This window comes from Rhinolophus sinicus, chromosome 11, assembly GCF_057876585.1.
Source record: "Rhinolophus sinicus isolate RSI-liver-muscle chromosome 11, RSI-T2T, whole genome shotgun sequence".
Taxonomy (NCBI): Eukaryota; Metazoa; Chordata; class Mammalia; order Chiroptera; family Rhinolophidae; genus Rhinolophus; species Rhinolophus sinicus.
In genome coordinates this window covers 25,562,480-25,584,758 of record NC_142511.1, presented here as the reverse complement: position 1 = coordinate 25,584,758, position 22,279 = coordinate 25,562,480, and the positions used below count along the sequence as shown (strand labels likewise).

General features: G+C 47.0%; 1 protein-coding gene and 1 long non-coding RNA gene across 2 annotated transcripts; one reads left to right on the top strand and one right to left on the bottom strand.

Moving 5' to 3' along the window:
* Window positions 1-1,963: 1,963 nt before the first annotated feature.
* LOC109437298 (uncharacterized) lies at window positions 1,964-7,543 on the bottom strand. Its single transcript, XR_002136221.3, has 3 exons — window positions 7,443-7,543; window positions 6,763-6,871; window positions 1,964-2,070 (listed from the first exon to the last, which is right to left on the bottom strand). It is a non-coding gene; the product is annotated as an uncharacterized LOC109437298 (long non-coding RNA).
* A 2,340-nt stretch (window positions 7,544-9,883) lies between these two features.
* CASQ1 (calsequestrin 1) lies at window positions 9,884-19,785 on the top strand. Its single transcript, XM_019716457.3, has 11 exons — window positions 9,884-10,576; window positions 12,505-12,589; window positions 13,417-13,517; window positions 13,711-13,822; window positions 14,127-14,200; window positions 14,539-14,669; window positions 15,752-15,797; window positions 16,729-16,783; window positions 17,012-17,112; window positions 17,912-17,986; window positions 19,119-19,785. The coding sequence occupies exons 1-11, from the start codon at window positions 10,298-10,300 to the stop codon at window positions 19,272-19,274; spliced, it is 1,215 nt and encodes a 404-aa protein (XP_019572016.1). The 5' UTR covers window positions 9,884-10,297; the 3' UTR covers window positions 19,275-19,785.
* The last annotated feature ends 2,494 nt before the right edge of the window (window positions 19,786-22,279 follow it).

Below are 22,279 nucleotides of genomic sequence, written 5' to 3'. Positions count from 1 at the left end.
CCACTTACGAGATGTAAATAATAGTTCAGAATTGTTGTGAGGACCAATGTCCATGGGAATGTACAAGGTGCACAGCTCTGTAATGTTCCAGGCATGGACAATGGAGGTTTTGACTGAGGGAGAGGCAAGGGACAGAGAGATGAGGAGAGGAAAGGACTTGATAAGTGTCCTAGTCAGAGAAAACGGAAAGGAGTCCAGCACTCACTCAGTGGGGAGAGGGAAGAAATCCCCTCTGAGGTCCTTTCAAGTTTTAAGATTACATGACTGAAAGATGACTCTGGGTTAAATCATAGAAAAAAATGCCAGGGAATAGAGACCAGCCCTACAGAAATTACGGGATGAGTTCATGGCTGGAAGAATCTTCAGCATTATAGCCCAACACATGCCAACCCAGCTAAAAGCAAGTTCCAGCCATCACCCCTTCTAAGGTCAACATTTTGAGGTCTTTCTCTGAATGAGGTTCCCCTGTCCTGTGACTCTACCACTCATAGGGATGATCCAGGCTGTAAATGGATTCTTTACCTCCTTTGTAATCCTGGCCAAGAATGGTTTTAAGCCTATAGATCTGCTGGGCATCCGCCTCAACTGGGAAAATCAGTACTTCAATGACCTGGAGGACAGTTGTGGACAGCAGTGGGTGAGTAAAAGGGGTAAGGTAGTAGATAGTGACTAGTAAGCATGAAGAAGTGACAGGGAAGAGTGGGTTTACCAAAGTTTTGAAGAGTGGGAGAATAGAGAAACCAGACAGAGTTGATGCCTTATCTCCAGTCCTACATGAGCATTCTAACATTTGATCTCAATCTCCAATGATGTCAGCAAGTATTTTTCTCTTTGTTTACAATGACTTCATTTGTGTTCATTCCTATTGTCTGTCATCTGTCCTTGCCTTCCAGGATCTTTTGGCTTCCTTGGACCTGGAAGTCCTCTTTGTTATATCAACTTTTGGAGTCTGATTTCTGCTTTTCTATATTCTAACCATTATTGCTCCAGAAATGAATGCTTGGTCCTCTCTCTCCTGTTTTGCACCCTCCCTCCTTGGGAATTCAAATCTGAAACTGTTTTATTTGTATATCCTTTCTTTGTCTTCTAAAGTTTTTAAACCTAAAGGATGCCTCACTGCAGTAGCAGTCTTTTCTAACACTCAGGATGAATGAGGCCCAAACTGAAGCCCTCTAACTGATACTACGTGTTTAAGAATTTTAGTAAGTATGCTTCTTTGTATCTGTGAATATTTCTGTCCCAAGTTCTAAGACAGTGGGAAATGTGACACCAGTAATTGCTAGAATTGTAGAATCGTAGTACCATAGAAAACATATACGAGTAGTCTACTATCATCATTCTATAAATGAGGAATCTTAGTCTGGAAAGATTTTGTGAATTGCTTGAAGTCCCCCAGTGAATCCTAGAAAAGTTGGACTAGAATTCTGGACTGATTCTTGTCTGCACTTTCCCACTTCACCATAATACCTCCAACCAAGCAAATGGCAGGTTTTTCAAAAGTAGGTTAAAATCTGGGTTGTTGGAAAGATGGCCCTCATACATACTTGGCTTCTACTAGCAGAGCCTCATGAAGCCATCAGATGTCAATGTTTCCAGATGCCAAAACTGCTCTAGGGTCCAGTGATGCCCAGAGTCCTCATCACTGTGCACCTGTCCACATTGCTTCAATCCTCAACTCAAGTCTTTGTTAGTTTTATATCTTGATACTACCTCCCTGTTGTCAAGATGCAACTCAACATATATTCATTTATAATAAATTAAAGATAATTAAAATTAATTTGGAATAACATCAAAGGTATTTTGAGGTATTGCAAAACAAGTTGAGACCAATCGCCCTGAGGCATAAACTCCTTAAAGGCAAGGTCTCTGTCTCTTCCACTGCTGTGACTTTTAGATAATCGAGTACAGAGCTGCCCACCCAGGAAATACTCTACATACTGCTAGAAGCAAGGATAGTGCCTTACCTTCCAAATATCTCTCACCATTACTTCTATTGATCACCATGTATTTATTATATTCATTCAGCAAATATTTCTTGAGCATCTTCTGTGTACCAGTTACTGTTCTGCCCTGGGGATATGGTAGTCAACAAAAATGACCAAGTTACTTCTCTTGTGGAGCTTACATTATAGTTTGGGGCAGGGGGTTGTAGGGGAGACAGATAATAACCAAATATAGAACATACTGGGTCAATGGATTGTAAGTAGAAGTGGAGTGCAAGAGGAGTTGGAACAGATATTTGAGTGAGATGGAAAGGTAAAGATGGTGGTCAGAGAAAAAGGAAACATTGAAATTGAAATTACAAAGAAATTGTAGCTATTGAAAAGGACAGTATCTGGAGTTTAACCATGGGAGCAAGCAGCCCAGGTGGGGAATGGAGGACAACACCACTGGAGGAGAAGGAAACCAAAGAACTGTGAGACCATGGTGTTGGAAGGATTATCAACATAGATATTTAAATCTCCAAAAAGGAGGACGCAGCAGTGTTAGAGTGACAGCGAGTCAGGAGCTACACTCTTCAAGGGGTGATGGGAGTGACTTGGGTATCCGTAGTGATACCCAAGGATAGTAGTGATACCAAGCTGAAGGATAGTGGTGAGATCTGATGCACGCTTACTAACTGCTAGGTCTTTCTAAGTTTTATACTTGGCTCATCAATTTTTAGCCTTTGTTTTCTAATCATTTAAAGCTCTATACTTCCCTCCAAGTACAACTTTGACCACATTCCATGAGGTTCTATATGTAGTACCCTATTGTTCAGTCCTACATATTTTCAAATTCTTTATTCAATCTACAAGTTATTTATAAACATGCTGTTTTATTTTTTTAATGGGGCTTTTTCTCCAGTCTCATTTAGATACATACACTTCTTCTGTGTTCCCATCGCCCTCTGTGATCTCTTATAACCTACCTATTGTGCTGACATAACATATTTATCTTCCCCACTAGCTCCTTACATGTAAAGTGTGAATGAAAGAATGAATGAATGGAGGAATGATGTCTCCTGTGTAGTACCACCTTTCAGGCATTACTCTTCCCTCTGCATTTAGATTCCTCTCTGGTCCCACCTTCCTTACTGACCTATTTCCTCTGACTCTGCTTTCCTCTCAAAGTCCACCTTCCTCTACACCACGCTTCTTATTAAATTAGCAAGTACTTATTGAGCTATAATACATGTTACTTACTGAACTAAGCATGGGGAGGGGAACACAAAGATAAATAAGATACATCTTATGACTAATTCAGTCAGGTAAGGAAAACATATAAACAACTCATAATAAAACATGAAAAGTGCTAAGATGGAGATATGAGCGAAGTGCAGTGGGCATCTAAACACCTAACTCAGCCCTTGGGGTCCAGGAAGGCAGTAGAGGGAAGAAGTCTTTGAGGTGTATCTGAATCCCTTCTGACACTGCCTGCCCTCCCTGCAGACCTTTGAGCAGCGGAAGGTGTTGAAGTTCACTTGTCACATGGCCGTTTTTGCTAGTATAGTGGTCGTGCAAGGGGCCGACCTCATCATCTGCAAGACCTGCCGCAACTCAGTCTTCCAGCAGGGTATGAAGTGAGTGCCCCCCAAGGGCTCCAACCCTCTCCCAAACTTGCACACAAGGCCGTGCCACTGTCCCTACCTCTCCTTCCCTGTCTCCAACACACCCTGAAATATTTCTTCCCAGAAACAAGATTTGGGATCCTGGAGGAGACATTACTGGCTACTTTTCTGTCCTGCACTCCAGGCATGGACAAGGCCCTGCGAATGTACCCACTCAAGTGAGGAAGGGAAGAGTACAAGTAGGAGTACCTTGGGGCCCAGGAACATGTGCCTGAACAGGGAAGTCCCATTCTGGGGACCACCTGGATAAGCAGGGTTACACTCAGTGTTGCAATGAGAATCGTCTGTGCTCCAACTAATGCCTCTTATTTAGGGAGATTAGGGAATGTGCCAACTGATCAAAACCCACTAGACATGTGCATCTGCAGACTTAACGGAGTGGCGTCTTTTTTATGATGATGTGTGGGACACGTATTGCTCAGAACTGAAGTAATCATAAAACTAGTCCAATATGCATGGCTAATTCTGTTGTACTTCTGCAAGTATATTTTAGTGTGCATGTGTGTGAGTGGGCATACTGAAATATTTTTTCATTTGGTTCCTTGTTTTGTTCAAGTCCCATGTTTTTGTTTTTGTTTTTCACATTAGTATATGCTTGTGCAAAAATTCTATTTAAAACTATTACAGAGAAAAATGCAAAGCTCCCACTCCATTCCCACTTCCATTCCCCTCCACATTGCATAAGTAGCCTGTGCTAATGAGTTAGTGTGCATCCTTCTAACTCATTTTCTATGAATTTACATACTTTGCTCACTTTTCTGTCCCTTGCAGTGTTTTACACAACGCTTTGTATACTGTAGGTGCTCAGTTAATGTTTAATAAAAGACATCGGCATTGCTCTTAGATACCAAGAATCCCAGGCTTGACTTTATTTTTTTAATTTTATAATTATAGTTGGCATACAATATTTTATTAGTTTCAGATGTACAACATAGTGATTCAACATTTATATACCTTACGAAGCAATAACGACAATGAGTCTAGTCACTGTACATAGTTACCCAGGTTTGAATTTCAGCTCTACGGTATATTATTCTGGGACCTTGGACAACTTCTTAACAATTCTGAGCCATAGCTTCACCTGCAAAGTCTCAATAATACAAACCAGGAAGACTGTTGTGAGAATTATATGTAGAAATGCATATAATGCACCAAGCATGGTGCTTTGGTCACGGTGGATGCTTTGGTAAAAGTAGCTCTGTTATTGTCGCTATTAATGCCAATATATAAGTAACAGTAAGTGCAGTTGGGCATTACTTGTGTTCCCAAATGGTCTATATATACTTTGACCATAAAACTCATCACCTAATATTGAGATTATTTATTTTGTGTGGTTCTCTATCCTCTTTTCACTGATCGCCTGAGCAACTTGAGATCAAAGATTATCATTTCATTTCCCCAGGACCTAATATAGACACAGAGGAGACATATGAAAATTGTTGTTGAATGAATAGGTGACGGTATGTCTGTAAGTGTGTACGTGTGTGTGTGTGTGTGTGTGTGTGTGTAAGGAACCATTGCCTAGACCTGCACTTTCCAGTATGGTAGCCACTATCATTATATGACTATTGAGCTCTTGAAACACAGCTAGTGAGATGGAAAAACTGAATTTGTAATTTTATTTAGTTTCAGTAAATTTAAAATTAAAAACTAAAGCAGTGTCAAATACTTTTTCTACTAAATGCAACTTTACTTTTTTGATTGGATACGTTTTCCTTTAACCATTGAAAATTTTGTGTCTGATTTACAATGTGCTGTGAGTGTAAAATACTCACTGGATTTCAAAGATTTAGGATTAAAAGAAGAATAAAATATCTCATTAATAAGATTGATTACATTTGAAATAAAAATGTTTTAAATATATTGGGTTAAGTAAAATATATATTTAAATTAATTGCACCTGTTTCTTATTTATTTTAATATGGCTACTAGAAAATATTAAATTTCACATGTGGGTCAAAATATACTGCCATGAGACAGCACTGGTCTAGGCCATCTCTCTGTCATCCAAGAGAACAGACAAATGTGGTTCTGCTTCAACCCCTCCCCAGAGTCCACCTTCTTGGTCTCTAATTATAGAAGAGGTTCAGGGAGAAATAAAATTTCCCATCTTTGCAACATGGAAGAATGTATATATTGCCACACTTCCAGTCTCAGAATGACCCCTCCTGCTTGGACAATCTCACCTTGGTGGGTATAAGACCTAGAGTACCTTGCAAGTGAAGAGGATCTCCCTTAGTAACTCCACAAACTTGGTAGATAATCTCCATGCACACTACCTGTACCTTTTATGTAACATTTATGCCTCTCCTCCCTCATCCCCAGGCTCTGACCTCCTCAGAGGTAGGGGTCAACACTACACTCAATGCCCATATGCTCTACTTCTCACCTGCCCTTTTCTGGCCCCTGTCTCCTGCCACACTGACCAACTCTTGCTCTCTACAGGATATTATGGTGGCTCTGTGCTACTCCCTACAGCCTTCTTATCTTTATCTATGATGAAATGAGAAAACTCACCATCCGTCGTCATCCTGGTGGTAAGGGTCCCTGCACCCCACTCTGACTGAGTAGTCACCAGCCTCCTAACTCTCTCTCATCCTGCCTGGTTCCTCCAGACCCATTGCCTTTCTCCCCCCTTCACTGCCTGGCCTGTGTATGGACCCTGGCCCTCGAGTCCTTGACTCCACCACCCTGCTCCTTCCAATCCTCTGTGCCCTGAGCTCCACCCTCAGGCCTCCCACCTGGTCCTTGTTTATCCTTCTGCTCATCTCTCCCTACTGCCTCCCTACTGCCTTCCCCATTGCACTCTGATCTCTTGTCTTCCACAGGCTGGCTGGAGAGGGAGACCTATTACTAAACTCAGCAGAGGAAGAGCTTCACATGACACGGGGTGTCCTGAGGGTTGGGTGAGGTGTTAGGAATTATGGGTTTCACATGACATCTGAGTTGGGGCAGAGAGATACTGGGATGAATCACCTTGGATGAGAGAGACAGGCTATCTTAGGGCTGGACTGAATGCACCATAGGTAGGAGATGGGGTGGGTTGAGGGGAAGGAAGCCCAGTCTACATCTGACTGGAGCCCAGTGGAGAAAGGCCTTGTCCTGTTGAATCAGTAGCCACTCTAGAGAGTAAATGTTGCAACTTCTCTCACCTGTCTGGATGCGTCGCATCTGATTTTAGGAGAGTGGGGATTACTGTGATTCTCTTATTCTAGATCTTCATGGAAGCCAGGCAGGGGAAGTCAAGGGCCACAGTCAAGGCTAAAAGAAGATCAGAATCAAGTATTGTTGCCCCTTGAGGGCTATCCACATCTTAAAGTCACTTTCCAACCTGATGGAGATTAAGGACAAGACAGGTCAAGCTGGGATAAGAGAAATGGGAGGGGGTGAGAAAAGATCAGCAGAACCACAACATACAGAGGGGACCACAGCACCTACACCCAATACTGGCAGGTGGACTCCTCTAGCCCCCACTTCAGTTCTTCAGATCAGCTTATAGAATCAGACTTTTAGTGCTAGAAGAGACCTTATTTCATCGATAAAAAAGAAACTGAGATCAAGAGAGGTTCAATTACTTGGGAAGGGTCACATAGTGAGTGGTGAAGGGGCTGCAGCCCTTCCTCTGAGGAAGGCACTAGTGGTCCCTGCCTTCTGCTCTCTGCCACGGATGGGTCATCTTGACCCCATCCCACCCCTCTGCTCATTTTCTCTCCTGTTGCCTGGAAATAGAAGCTGAAACAACACTTTCTGGATCCCTGTAGCCTTTAGTTTAGGCAAAGCACCCTCCCCCCTATGCCCCAGGCTCTACAGGCTGATGGACATTCTCAAATACCTGGTCTCTGATCCTGGGTCCACACACTTTCCTGCATCTCAGGTGGGTGAGGAGTCCCCAGGGAGGCTTTCTTTCCTGACCACCCTCGGCGCTAGCTCTTCCTTCCTCTTCACCCACTCACTGGCTTTTGCTTTGTGAGCTGGTCCACTTTGCCCTGTGGGTCAGTTCATTTTCAGGCCTCTTAGAGGAGAGGGTCTGGCATACAGAGTGAGAGATAAAGGTTAAGGAAAGCTGGGGGAAATCATAGACTGTCACCAAAAATAAAGCACACGTATTCTGTGACTGCACACTATGCCTGGCAGTGGGACAAGGGCCTTACACGCCCCATCCATTAATTCATACAACTAATATATTCTTATCACCCCACCCCATTTTATAGATGAGGAAACCAAGGTCTATCTGATTCCAGAACTTGTGCCCTTCAAAGGTCTCCCCAGCTATGCTCCCCTCCCTCCTCCAATGCAAGTTCTCCTAGGGACAGGGCTCTATCAGTCTGGGGTCCTTCCCTGGCTGCTGACATGGCTGAACCAGACGCTGGATGTTGGAGGGGCCAGGGTGTGCATGAGTTGAGGTGTGGAGGGGCCAGCTCCTCAGGTTTCAGGAACAGGAGCTTCGGGTGTCTGGTGGGTTAAAAATACAGAGGCCCCAACTCAGGGTCATTTGATACCAATGGCTGAGCCTGCTAAGTCTAAGGGCCTGAAGGCAGGGGCCCAAATGGAAGGGACTGTACAAAGTAGAGAACAAAGCATCAGAGAGAGGAGGATTGGGTGGGTGGGGGAGTGCAGCTACTGGAAAGCATAAGGTGGAACTGGAAAGCCAAGGGCAAGGAGAGAGAGCATGATGAGATGAAAAGTCTGGTGGCTGCAGGAAAGGATGAAGAAATGGAGCAGGCCTGGGCCACCATTTAGTCCCATCTCACACTCTTGGAGGTACACAAGGTCTCATTCATCATGGACAAGTCTAATGTTCCAAAGTCTTTGTCCAAATGTTTCCCCTCCCCCAGAGTGCCACAGAAGTGAAAAATCGGGGCTGGATGTCATCTAGGTCATCTGCTTCCAGGTGGGTCTGCCCATCTGTCCTGCTGTCTACTCTGGTTGTAGGGCTGTGAGAACATTAGTCTCTCTCTGTGAGACCAGAGAGGGAAAGCCTGGGGGAGAGGTACGTTCAGCTCCAACATGCCCTGCCTATCTGGCTCCAGGAACAGCTGTCCCTCTTGGACCCATCCTGCCATGATCCTGAGATTTTCCATGGCTTTCCTTACTTAGCAGTGTAAGGTTTGCCCCATGGGAGTGTGGAAAAGTTACTCCTCTAACAGAATACCAAGTCATTGCCTGGATGCAAAATAAACACCATCAGTCAAAAGCCAGAGCTATCACAGGGTGGGGATAGAGGCCTTCTGACTATGATCTAGCCCCTCCATGATCTCCCTCATGCCTTGGTTTACCTATGAATGGTAAGTGCCCTGATGTGGGGGGGGGGGCGGTCATGAAGAGGGTCCCTCCTCCTAGGTACCCAGAGATGAACTTATCCACTCAGTCTTCACCGCCTAACTGGGCCCCAGGAAGTTAGAGCCTCTCCCCTCCAACTCCAGTTGGCTCTCAGGCGCACAGAATTAATCAACATCCTTGGCTCAGGACATATGATCCACCTCTTCATGATTTCCCAGTGTTAATTTTTTCCCTAGTGTTTCTATCTGATCCTCCTTGTCAAAGATGGAGGAATGAATGGGCACTATTCACTGCTGTCCTTGGAACCATTCAGCCTGGGGACCCTCCCTCCCTACAGTCCCCCAGACAACCAAGTCAAATAGGATCAGAGCTCCAGCAAGAGGCAGCAGCTAAGGGCTTACCCCTTCCTCATAGGCAGAGGAATCCCAAAAGCACATCTCTACAGAATTGATGTGGCTAGCACTTCCTGCCCCATGCCCTCCTTTGCCTGCATTCCCGAATTAGGAGTGTTGAGTTGAAGCAATGGAAACAGGGTGGAGCTGAGCCAGGTCACCAGTCCTGGACAGAGTTCCATCTTTTATTCAAAGGATGACCTCATCCTCGGTCCTACTTCTTTAAAGGGAAGTACAGGGGGTCTCTTTCCTAGAGCCTGGATTATGTTTTATTGCCCCATCTTCTCCACAGGATCAAAGAAACAGACTTCACCTAGAGGAGAGTCCAGCTTTCATGACTTAGAGTCAATACTGCATTTGTCCTTTCTCTCCTGTATTATGAATTTAACCTCTGACCTAGCATATCTTCCCCTCTCCACCCCCGTTTCCTTTTCTCTGAGTTCCCTTGGGCTCTCTCACTTCTCTTCCAATCTCCCCCTCCCCCACCCCAGTTTCATTTACCTCCAGACTCCTCTGGTCTTATTTTTAGCTCCAGCTTTTTCCTTTCTTAATATGGAGATGAGCTCTTAGGCTTGTGTGGGGACAGGGGCAAAGGAGCCCTGGACACTGGGGGAAGGGGAGGGTAAGGAGGCTCTGGGAGCCTGGGGGAGAGGGGTAGGAGGTGGGAGGATTCCAGCCTCACTGAGCTGTCCTGGCCTCAGAAGGTTACCCACTCTCCTGCCAATCTTGGAGACATATTTAGACAGGACCAGGTGGGGCTGAGGGTGCCAGTCAAAGGGGGAGCTCTGGTTCCCTCCCCGCCCCCTGCTCCTATTCCTCCTCCTGACCCTTTCTCTCTTGGCTCTACTGACAGTTTCTTCAGGACCCAGCAGTGTCCTCTGTCCACTGCTCTAGGCTATTCCCCACCTACCCCCAACTGTGAACCCCTAACTCAGGATTCGGGACCCAGGGGCCCCTCCCTACCCCAACTAACCTCTTCTGGACCAGGAAAGCCAACCCAGATCCCACTACCTCCATGCGTGCTGAAGACAGGATGGGGGCCAGAGCTGTGCCGGGCCTGCGGCTGGCACTGCTGTTACTGCTGGTGCTAAGGACACCCGAGTCAGGGGTGCAGGGGGAGGATGGGCTGGACTTCCCTGAGTATGATGGCGTGGACCGTGTGATCAATGTCAATGCAAAGAACTACAAGAATGTGTTCAAGAAGTACGAGGTGCTGGCACTGCTCTACCACGAGCCCCCCGAAGATGACAAGGCCTCACAAAGACAATTTGAGATGGAGGAGCTGACCCTAGAGGTGAGTGGTGGGGTCTGCAGCCCTGCAGAACACACTCAGCCTTCTCTGTGACCCCCCACATCCTACAATCCCATGGAGGTCTTTCAGGGTGGGATCTGGGGGCCAAGTGCATTGTGGCAGGACTCCTGTCTTGACCAACAAGACCCAAGTGACGTGTACCCCCATAGTCAGGTCAGGCAATTTTAGGAGAGAGGGGAATTGTGAGGGGTTGTCTCTTCCATGCTACAGGAGGCTGGTAGTACTAGGTTTGGCTAGGACTGGGGTGTCCTTGGAAAGGGGGCAAAACAGCAAAAAAGAGGTTCTTCAGAGGTAGGGGGGGCACTGCAGTCCAGTAGACTGCACCCACCCATCTACGTTCCTAGCCATAACATGCCTCCTCTTCATATACTTTAGGGGCGGCATCCGAAAGAGATCCAACCTGAATATAAGTTTAAATGTTATTAACACCTTACTTGCATGTCATTTATTTCATTGCTAAAGGTTTACTAGAGACCACCATGCCCCTTTGCTGGCCTCTCAGTCCCCCTCTCTTCCTCCCCTCCCTAACTCCCCATCTGCCCCTATTGGGTCCAGGTGGTTGTTCTGATTAGAAAATTCTTATGGCTGGAGGAGGCTTCAGAATGCCCCAACTGCTCTTTGTGGAAGATTCTCCTCACCCCCAAGCTGACTCCAGGCCCAAAGGAGAAAGGGGCTATTATAACAAGAAAAAACACCTCTGTTTGGGGGTGATGGGAGAGATGTGGTCACACACACCTCTCCAGGTGCCAGCATGTGTTAGCAACTCCTTGTCCAAGCTTCCGCAACCCCTTCCCTAGCCTGGCAGTACAGAGAGGCCCCAACTTGCCCAGAGCTTGGAGTATTTCAGGGCGAGATACCAGGAACTCAAGCTCTCGTTTCTGTGTGCCCCTGCTGGGTGCTGGAACCCACTATCTGATTAATGAGTTGAGTATTTTTATCCTGAGTGCTCAGCATCCGTGGCCATCCACCTGCCAACCACTTCCCTTCCTGTCCTCCTGAGTCTGTGTTAGATGGGATTAAGCCACAAGCTGTGTCCAAGGCAGAGCTGAGCGCCCAACTGGCAGACTGAGGGGGCAGGGACCTGGGGTGTGACTGTCCACAGCGTCAGGACAGGCTAAGGTAGAGAGTGAAGGAGAAAGTTCACCCAGATGAGAAGAGCCAGCTCTGTATCACCTCTAGTCTCTGGTTCTCTTCCTCTGAGAGTGATGAGCCCTGGCCACAGTGACCTCTACTCTCAGCTTTCTGGAGTTCCCCACTCCTCAGCAGCATGACCAGGCCCCCACCACTCTCCTGCCCTCCAAAATTCTTCACATTGGGGGTTGCTCTGAGAATCCCAGGGAGGACACCCCACTCTGGGCATGGCCTTTGATGAGGATGCAGTGCAGGGGCTCAGCCCTGAGCCAGGGAAGGGCCTCATTCTCTCTGAAGCCAGACTCCTTGGCATCCCCAAGGAACCAGGAGTTTCATGCACAACCCCTCGAAGTTGAACGTAATAAGCACATAGTAAATGAGCAATAAACATTCAAGGATTAAAACTGAGCTAAAGGTGTGGCGGGTTAGCTCAGTTGGTTAGAGCGCGGTGCTTTTAATGACAAGGTTCGATCCCCACATGGGCCAGTGTGAGTTGTGCCCTCCACAATTAGACTGAAACAATTACTTGACTTGGAGCTGATGGGTCCTGGAAAAACACACTTAAAATAAATAAAAAGTTGAAAACAAAAACAAAAAACTGAGGTAAAAACCAAAAGGGTGGGGTTGTAGGGAAAGCGGAGATATTCTGGATCCTTGCACAGCGTCAAGGTTAACTCTTCAATTCCCTGCATCCCAAATGACCTGACTTGAAAGCATGATATGGGGAGTAGGGGTTACTAAGAATTTCAGGGCTGACTTTACCCTAATCCTCCCTGCAGTTAGCAGCCCAAGTCCTGGAAGACAAGGGTGTTGGCTTCGGTATGGTGGACTCTGAGAAGGATGCAGCTGTAGCCAAGAAACTAGGTAAGGGAGGGGTGGGAGCACAGGGAGGGAAAGAAGGTGTGTGAGACTGGCCGGGCAGCCCTTGTATAGGCTAGGGACTCAATCATGCCTATTCTAAAGGGTAGGGAGAAAATATTAAGATTGGGCGAGTTATGGCTCACGGTCCCCTCTCTTTTATTCCTTATAGAGACCCATGCTCGAATCCCAGAAAGCCTGTGACTGGCTTTCTATGTTTTTTAGGTAACTGAAAAACAGGGCTAGGTGCTGGAGGAAAGGGGGAATCAGGAAACACAGGTGGGGCTGGAGAGGCTGGTGCAAACTTCTCTTCCCACCCCTCCCCCTCCAGAGCATGGCTAGGTGTTACAGGACTAGCCGCCAGGGGGCAGCACATGCCTGAGACTGGACTCCGGATGTGGATGGGGGAGGGGTAATAAGCAATGAAGTCATCTGGTCAGTAATAGCAGAGGGTTAAAAGGCTGGACTGGGAGTTGGCCACTGGAGTCCTCAGAGGAGGTAACATGAATATTTCTCTCTATTATGGCAGGCAAAGAAAGGGAGAAACCTTGCTAGAGTCTAGATCTCCCTATATCCTCCCCTAACACCCCCACCTGAGCCCAGCTTCTCCCTAGAGAGCCCTTGAGGCCAGTCTAGCTGCCAGAGCTAAATAAATTCAGGGGATAAACACCAGTCGTGTAGGTCTAAGGGTCAGTGGAGGTGAGCAAGTTGGGGAAAGGGAGGTGGAGGATGTGGGGTCCAGTGGGATTATGGAATGGGCTGTGGCCCTGGACTTAGATCCTTGGCTCTGTGGGAAGTTTGGCATCATGACTCACCTCTGGCCCACTCCCCAGGATTAACTGAAGAGGACAGCATCTATGTGTTCAAGGGAGATGAAGTCATTGAGTATGATGGTGAACTTTCTGCTGACACCCTGGTGGAGTTTATGCTTGATGTGAGGATCAATTACCCTGGACCTTCATGCCCATCTCTGACCAGCCCCAACCTTACACACACACACACACACACACCAGAGAGCCCCTTCCTCCTGTTCCCCAACCCTCTTCTCTCTTCCCTCATCCCTCTCCCTGCTTCTACCAGTGAGGACAGAAACTCATTCTCTTCCTTCAATGTCCTGGCTTTTCCAGGTTCTAGAGGATCCTGTGGAATTGATTGAGGGTGAACGAGAGCTGCAGGCATTTGAGAACATCGAGGATGAGATCAAACTCATTGGCTACTTCAAGAGCAAAGACTCAGAGCGTGGGTAACCCTCAGACTCCATACTTCCCTTCCCTGGATTCCCCACGTCACGGCTTTTCCACCTCTTAACTCCTCTTGCCACAGTCAGCTCCGTCAACTGCTCTGATCTCCTGTATTCTGGGGGTTCCAAGACAGGCCCCTCCAGCATTCCACCCTCCATCATGTTTTAATCACTCTCAGAGGGCTAGAAGGGGTGGGTCTCACAATGAACCCTACCTGCCAAAAAAGAACTGGGGGAGGCAGAGGGAGATGGTTCCCTGGCAGACCCTCCTCTCCCAGAAACTAACTCTACATCCCCTCTCAGATTTCAAGGCCTATGAGGATGCCGCGGAGGAGTTCCATCCATACATCCCCTTCTTCGCCACCTTCGACAGCAAGGTTCTCCCCCACCCCGAGGCCATATTGGGTCTCCCTCACCCTCCTCAGTGGCCTTCCAGCCCTTCTCCCAGAATCACTGGGGGACCTGGTCCCTCCCTACACATGACACCTCCCATCCCCACCTCAGGCCTCTCCCACCCCAAAGATTTTAGATTATCTAACACACCCCTCTCATGTCCAACCAAAGCCCAGAGAAGTGAAGACACTTGTCCAATGTCACAGTAGCAGTGATGCGAACACAGGTTGTCTGACTCCCTTCCTAACATCTGCTCCCTCATAATACTGCTTCGCATTGTGATCCTGAATCCCCTGCTCCCCGCCCGCATCCTCCACCAAAGGTGGCAAAGAAGCTGACCCTGAAGCTGAACGAGATCGATTTCTATGAAGCCTTCATGGAAGAGCCTGTGACCATCCCAGACAAGCCCAACAGCAAAGAGGAGATTGTCAGCTTCGTGGAGGAGCACAGGAGGTGGGGCAGGGGTAACCCTGTGAGCAAGGCTAGAACACCCTTCTCTGACATGTGCCGGGGAAATCTCAGCCAATCAGGAGGCTGTTCTTGCCTGGAGAAAATACACTTCTTGGTGCCTGAGCTCATGATATGCCGAACCTTTCCCACAAGACTGTGCATCCTATCCAGCCCCGAGTCCTACACAGAGAAGGTCCTCCATAAATGTATACAGTTCATTGTGATGAGTGTTGAATGCCTGTGGTCTGCCAGGAACTGAGAGATGTTTTCTATAGTATTATATTTAATCCTTTCAACAACCTCAATTAAAGAGGTTCCACAGACAGCACGTGTCACAGCTGGATTCCAACCCAGATCTGGCCTGTGTTCTTTCTCATATATTATTCTATACAAGTTCTTCTCAATAGGAGTGGAGGAATTGGCAAGGTAGGGGGAGAATTTTGCCCTCCAGAGGGTATTTTTTAATGTCTGGAGACATTTTTGGTTGGGGAGAGTGCTGCTGGTATAAAGTGAGCAGAGGCCAGGGATGTTGCTAAACATCCTACAGTGCAGAGAACAGCCCCCCACAAGAAACGATTACTTGGCCCCAAATGTCAATAATGCTGAGGATGAGAAACCCTGCCCTGCACTCACACGTAGTTCTCTTCCATAGTACTCCACAACTGGAAATACCCTTTCATCAGTGTAAACCATACTTACTCTCCTTCTCTCCCCTTCATCAGGGCAGGGACATGTTTACTTTGTTCACCTCCTATCTACACAGGATTCAGAAGGTCTCAGACACTCAATTTTATTGAAAGAATGAGTGAATGAATGAATGAATGAATACTCAGATGTCCAGTTCTTACCTTTCTCCCAAAAGTCTCTCTTGCAGTCCCCTTGCCCACCCTCTGTTCTCCCACCAGCTTTAACCATGCAATAATCTGGGCCTAGTGTCCATAGCTTAGACTTTGCCAGATGGCTTTGTTCTGGGTTACAAGCTATCTGTTCCCTAGGCATGACCCAGAGACAACCTCTGCTGTGGGGACCTTCTGGTGGGGGGGGTGCTTTTCACCCACTGAGAAGTGACTGTCTGTCTCTTCTAGATCGACCCTGAGGAAACTGAAGCCTGAAAGTATGTATGAGACCTGGGTGAGTGCCCCAGACAGGGACTGGCCCTGGGGGAACATGGGTAGCTGTAGACTCAAACCTTAGAAACATCCCGCCCTGCTGTTCCTCATACCTCGCTTGTAGAAAAGATAATGCACCAGCAAAGGTTGGGGGGTTTGTTCTAAAGAACGTGTCACACATAAGTTGATGAAGAAGACAAGAGAGGAATCACAAGCTCTGGGGCTGAAGAATTTGCACTGTCACTTGGAAAAGGGTTCACCACCACAAGAATACAAGGTCTGGCAATAAAGTTCGCGAACTCATCCTAGAAAAAGTGCTACATACCTCGTTGCTGAATATCACTCTGGTCACCTTCCAAGTACTTCCCTTGGAAAGCTATGCACTGATGCCAGTGCCTAGTCCACCCTTCAAAGCAATTTTGGAACTTTTTCTGGAATGGCCATCAGAGCTGTCATTGTATTACCCTTGATGTCCTGAATGTCATCAAAATATCTTCCTTTCAATATTTCCTTTATCTTCGGGTAAAGAAAGAAGTCACTGGGGGCCAGGTCAGGTGAGCAGAGAGGGTGTTCCAATACAGTTGTTTACTGGCTAAAAACTCCCTCACAGACAGTGCCGTGTGAGCTGGTGCATTGTCATGATGCAAGAGCCATGAATTGTTGGCGAAAAGTTCATGTCGTCTAACTTTTTCACACAGCCTTTTCAGCACTTCCAAATAGTAAACTTGGTTAACTGTTTGTCCAGTTGAAACAAATTCATAATGAATAATCCCTCTGATACCAAAAAAGGTGAGCAACATCGTTGCAACAAGTTCACGAACTTAATTGTAGGACCTCGTATACCTTATCCAGAAGCTGGATTTCACAAAATTCAGGTTTAAGGAAAATCTAGGGTCTGTTCTGGGCTTTTTGACTTCAGGGAGTATAGCTAAGGCCTCCTTCCCCCACAACAGGAGGATGATCTGGATGGAATCCATATTGTGGCCTTTGCTGAGGAAGCTGATCCAGGTGAGGGAGGAATACTGGATTGGAAGGGGGTGGGGGTTGCTAATGAGAGGGAGACAGGGGTGTTTGTTAGAGCACAGGCTTCACTTCAGAGGCATTCCTGGGAGAGTGCATGTGGCCTGGGGCTAGACATGCAGAGTTGTGGGAGGCAGGGGGGAAAAAGAGCTGGACTCGTGTCCTCTGTGTCCTTTTCTTCTCTACCCCCCTCACATTTCTCGCTTGTGTTCCAAGATGGCTATGAGTTCTTAGAGACTCTTAAGGCTGTGGCCCAAGATAACACTGAAAACCCTGATCTCAGCATCATCTGGATTGACCCTGATGACTTCCCCTTGGTAAGAGGCACCACTCAGGCACAGCTGTCCTAAGGTGGGGCCTAGACTATGGACCGTTCTGAGGGCAGTTTCTTTCAGAGTTCATACCCCTCTCCTAGCTGGGGCCCTGGGACATTATGCCTGCTGTGTGCTCAGGGGCACTGTGGGAATGGAGAGAGCCTGAGAAAGGGGAGCAGGAGAGGAAGTAAACCGCAGGGGACACTCAAACTACTCCTAGAACAGAGGCTGGGCAGGGAACTCATAGAGAAAAGCAGAGTTTTGGGGAGCAGATGGGCACATTAACTCTGCATGTGGGTGTACAGAATCATAGAATCAAACCACAGAGTTTCCATGTCTCAGGGGATGTCTTTGTTCCCAGCTTAATCCTCAACACTGAACACTCATTGTTGAAAGACTTACTGAATGAACAAACAGAAATGTGAAGAAATTGACGATTACCGGGTATAACCATCTAGTTTAGAGATGTAGAAACTGAGGACCAGGGAGAAGTGACTTGCCCAAAGTCACAGGGTCACTCAGTAGCTGATCCAGGATCAGAAGAGCGGTTTCCTATCTAGTTTTCCTCTGAAAGCAGGTCTCAGTGTCCCCAGCTGACCATCCTGATACTTTTCCTTTTGAGATTTCTATGTTTTAACTGCTTAGCTCTACCCAATCCCTCAGGCCCTGCATCTGGACCCATTCCCCTTCCACCATGGGCTCATAGTACCCTCCTCTATCCCTTGGGTGACCCTCACACTCACCCTCCTGGACTCATGTATTCCTTGACTCCATTAAGTTGCCTAATGTGGTCCCTCCACAGCTGGTTCCGTACTGGGAGAAGACGTTTGATATCGACCTGTCAGCCCCACAAATAGGAGTTGTCAATGTTACTGATGTAAGTTTCTTTGCTCACCCCGGTTGACCCCCAACTCTGCTTCCCAGCATAGCTGGCTCTGCTTTGTCCTGCTAAAGAGCAGTTGAGTCCATCCCAGAGAAATCAGACATTCCCAGTCTAATGGCTGGACAGAGGGAGAGATTTGTGCCCTGAGCACACCTGTCTCCCCCTGTTGGAATTGGCTGCTCATCCTTCAAGACCCAGTTCACACCGTCTCTTCATGAAATCTTTCCAGATATTGGAAAGATCTTGGAATCATTCCTTCCTTGGTACTCCCAGAGCCCACTGGCATTGAGAACATGGCTTTCATATGGCTATTTATGTACCATGCGTGTCTCTTCCAATAGACTTTGAGCTTTTTGAGGGTAGAAATCTTATTCACAAACGGCAGGTGCTTTGAAAATGTTTAGTTGAACTGAATAAGCCACAGTCTTTGCTTTCATGTAATTCCCAGTCTAACTAGGGAGGCACACATTTCATTAACTACCAGGCCAGATCTGATAAATTCTATAATAAAGATACAAATAAAATTCTAGGAAGGCACAGAAATCAATGATTTCTGCTTGAGAGAATCAGAAAAGGTTGAAAAGGAGTGGTATTCAAAGTGGAAATTATACAATGTATAGGAGTTCAACAAGTGAAAATTATGAGAAGTTATTTCTAAGCTGATGGAAAAGTTAGTGCAAAAGGTCAAAAGTAGGAAAATGAATTATCAGGTTTGGGGAAAGGCAAGTAATTTTTTACGGCTTGAGAGTCTAGAGATTTCTGAGGATGGGGCTGGAAAAGAAGGTTATGAAAAGCCTTGATTGCTGAAGAGTTTCAGACTTTATTCTTTAACCCATGAAGAGCCACCAGCATGTTGCCTCAAGGGCATATATCTGTTTTAGGAAGCTCAGCATGACAAGACCATGGAAGAAAGATCAAAGGGAGGTCTATTTGCCAATCCAGCCATTCTTTCTACTCCTGCTGTCACTATTCTAAGGTCACCTAGACCTTCATCCCTGGCCACTGGCACATGAAGGGAAGGGACAGAGGATGTAGGGAAGGATGTACAGAGTCCAGTGAGTGGGAGAACAGGTGTAAAGATCTGAGATGGATTTAGCTGTGGTCCTTTTTCTGTGCCATGTCCTAGGCGGACAGCATATGGTTGGAGATGGACGATGAGGAGGACCTGCCTTCCGCTGAGGAGCTGGAGGACTGGCTGGAGGATGTGCTGGAGGGCGAGATCAACACAGAGGATGATGACGACGACGACGATGATGATGATGACGACGACGATGATGACTAGTTGCTATGGCAACTATCTCCCTGCCCCACCTGTTCTTTTCATGTTCCTTCCTGCCTTCCCTGTCCTTTCCCTGAGCTCTTCCAGAGATATTAGGTCATTCTTTGCTGTAGAGCCCATTGAGGATCTATATGTTGAGTGCTGAGGATCTATATGCAGTCCCTCATCAGATGGTTCCCCTCACCTGATGAGAAAAGGAGCTACTTTTCCCCACACAATGGCCCAACTGTCTCATCTAACTTCTGCTTCTTGTCCCACAATGTCCCTGGATCTATTATTTGTTTCTCCCATTACTCCCTAAACTCTTGTGATTTTACTCTTGCCATATCTCTGGGCCCCCATCTCTCTTCCCTCTGTTCCCTCCACCTGTGCATACTCTTCCCCCAACTCTCTCAAATCCTATATCCTTCTGACAGTCCTCTCCCTGACTGTGTTTGGGGCTGTATCTCAACAATCTCTTGTTAATATATTTGGGTCAAACAAGAGGCCTCAATAAAGGATCTGGGGCAGCTGAGCAAGTGTCTGCCAGTGAGGTCTCACCTCTATGGCAGGAGGGTAGCAGCCAGAGGGGGGGTGTTAGGTGTGAGTGTCTTGTTAGGGGCTTCGATAGGATTGGGTGGGGCTCCCTCCAGGCAGTTATCTCAGAGAAGCTTGGATTATTTATCTGCTGCAAATCAATAAGCCATTTCAGAACACATGGTGTTTGTCCAGCACCACCATTAACACTCTGGGAGAACAGAGAGTGCCAGGCCTGTCCCTGCTCTCCAGCTGATTAGTCTCACTGGGAAGTCAAAACAAGCATACTAAACAATTAAAGAAAAATACAAAGCAATATGTAATTAAGTGATTATGTGCTGCTTGATGGCACCTTCCCTGTAGCTCTTATTCGAACTGTCAAGACAGAGCCCAAATAACACCTCCTCGGTGAGGCCTTTCCAGAGGTGGCCCTTCAGCAGCTTCCTCCTCTGGGTTCACACTGCGCTTTCTTTACACCTCTATTGGAGTACTCAGCACATTCTATTCTAACTCTCATTTACATGCTTGTCTTTCCTACTAGACTGTGCCCAGGCCTTTTCTCTGTGTCCACAGGGCCTGGCACACAAAAAACAGTCCCTAATAAATGTTGATTAAAAGAAGGAACAAATGAACAGAATGAGCTCAAAAGAGATCAGAGTGGGCTTTGATGGCTTCATATAGGAAGTGAATATTTTTCTAGGCCTTAAATAAGAGGGGGATTTGGCTAAGGGCAAAGGAGTTGGGGAGTGGACATTTCAGGCAGTGGAAATATCAAAAGCACCAGAAGAATGTGTCTGTCGTATTGGGGGCGCAGAGGAGACCAGAGAGACCAGAAGAGGAGCTCAAGTCATGAGAGGGAGTGGGCAGGGTGGGCCTAGGCTATAGAGGTATTTGAACTTAATCCTGTGAGGTGAGGAAGAAGGGAAAATTTTAATCTGGCATGACTAGCAGGATAGATCTAGGGAGGGGAGATGAAAGAGATACCAGAGGCAGGAAGCCCAACTCTTTCAATGGGAGACCATTAAAATAATTGGGGTGAAGTTGGGAGAACATGAACCCGAGTGGTGGTCATGGAAATGGAGAAGAGGTGTTGAGGTTTGTATGCTGGGGATCCCCCACATCTGGGCCTGCTAGAGGTCCTGGCAGGAAGGATCCGAATTCTCTTCAGCGGGACCCAGCCTGGGGTATGTGTAAAGGCGTCAGGAGTGGGGGTGGGGGAAACAAACAATTGAACAAGCTCATAACTAACAGACAGTTTTCATGGATCAGGTATAAGGGTGTTGTTGGAGACTTAGAAGATTTCTGAGTGTGGAAGAATGAGACCTGAGGTTAGAGAAGTTTGCACCCTCCACAGACAAATCCAGGATTCCGGGAGAAGTGGCAGGAGTGTAGAGTAGAAACCATGTATTCATCCAATTTGTACCCATTTAATAACTGTTTAATACATAGTGTCGCATCCAGTGCAACACGGGCAGTGAGAGAAGGAGAAGGGGCAGTGAAGGGTTAAGAAAGAAACAGAAATCAAGAAAGTTTTGAAACAGGGGCCAAGGGCCTCACAGCCTCAAAGGACTGAGAGCCCTGAATTGGGCCACCTTGTGGCTTTTATCGATGCACATACAAGGAAGTAGCACTGTTTTTACTACGGTCTGTGAGTCTCATACATGATACCAGAAAACTGGTTCAAACCAATCACTCTTGCCTGTCGAAAGTCCCATGATGTATTAGTAATTGTTGTTTGTACCTCCCCAGGGGACAAAACCTTTATGTCGAAAACTTACTAAGATGGAGAACTGATGTTATCACTTCCCAAGCAGGTTGTGGGAAGGAATACAGCCACAGAGGCAGAAGCTCTCCTTAGACGGGGGAAGGTGGGGACTGTGCCCATCTCTATCAACCCCGTGAATTCTCCTGGTGGTCCCCACACGACTGTGCCTGTCTTAGGTTGTTCCTTTCTTGAGGACTCTTACCCGTCCTTGGTTGGCCAGCCATCCTTTGGGGCCAAACAAGGAGATGGCATGAAGGAGAACCAATGTTCCTGAAAAGAATAGTCTCACAGACTCTTCTTTTTTTTTAGCGGTAGGTACGAGGGGACAGACGGGCAGGCAGCGGCGTGACAACAACATAGTACGGGCACTAGGCCAATACAATAATACCATGGAGCTCACTGTCTGGCATAGGTCAGCGGAAGGCCCAGACTAAACGATAGCTCCCATGTTTTAAGCCCCCATTTGTACCGGTCCTTGGACACTGACAATTTCTGAATCTCAGAAGAACACTGTAAGATAGACACTGGTGTCTATCTTACCAGCGAGGACACTGAGGCTCAGAGGCATAACCTGTCTGAGAAAGGAGTAGAAGCAGCATGAAGTCCAAGTCCCCTGTACTTGGTTAATTCTAGAAGACCTGGACCTTCCACTGGTGCAGATAAATCATTTAGTTTCAGTCTCAAAGATGGGTCAGTGAAATAGTTTTGGCCCCACCACACAGAACAG

Bases quoted from the DNA above. Each gene is read 5' to 3' on its own strand.
- CASQ1 (XM_019716457.3), top strand. From the start codon at position 10,298: ATGCGTGCTGAAGACAGGATGGGGGCCAGAGCTGTGCCGGGCCTGCGG. The intron at 12,590-13,416 runs GTAAGGGAGGGG...CCCACTCCCCAG, and splicing joins AGCTGTAGCCAAGAAACTAG to GATTAACTGAAGAGGACAGC. The intron at 13,518-13,710 runs GTGAGGATCAAT...TGGCTTTTCCAG, and splicing joins TGGTGGAGTTTATGCTTGAT to GTTCTAGAGGATCCTGTGGA.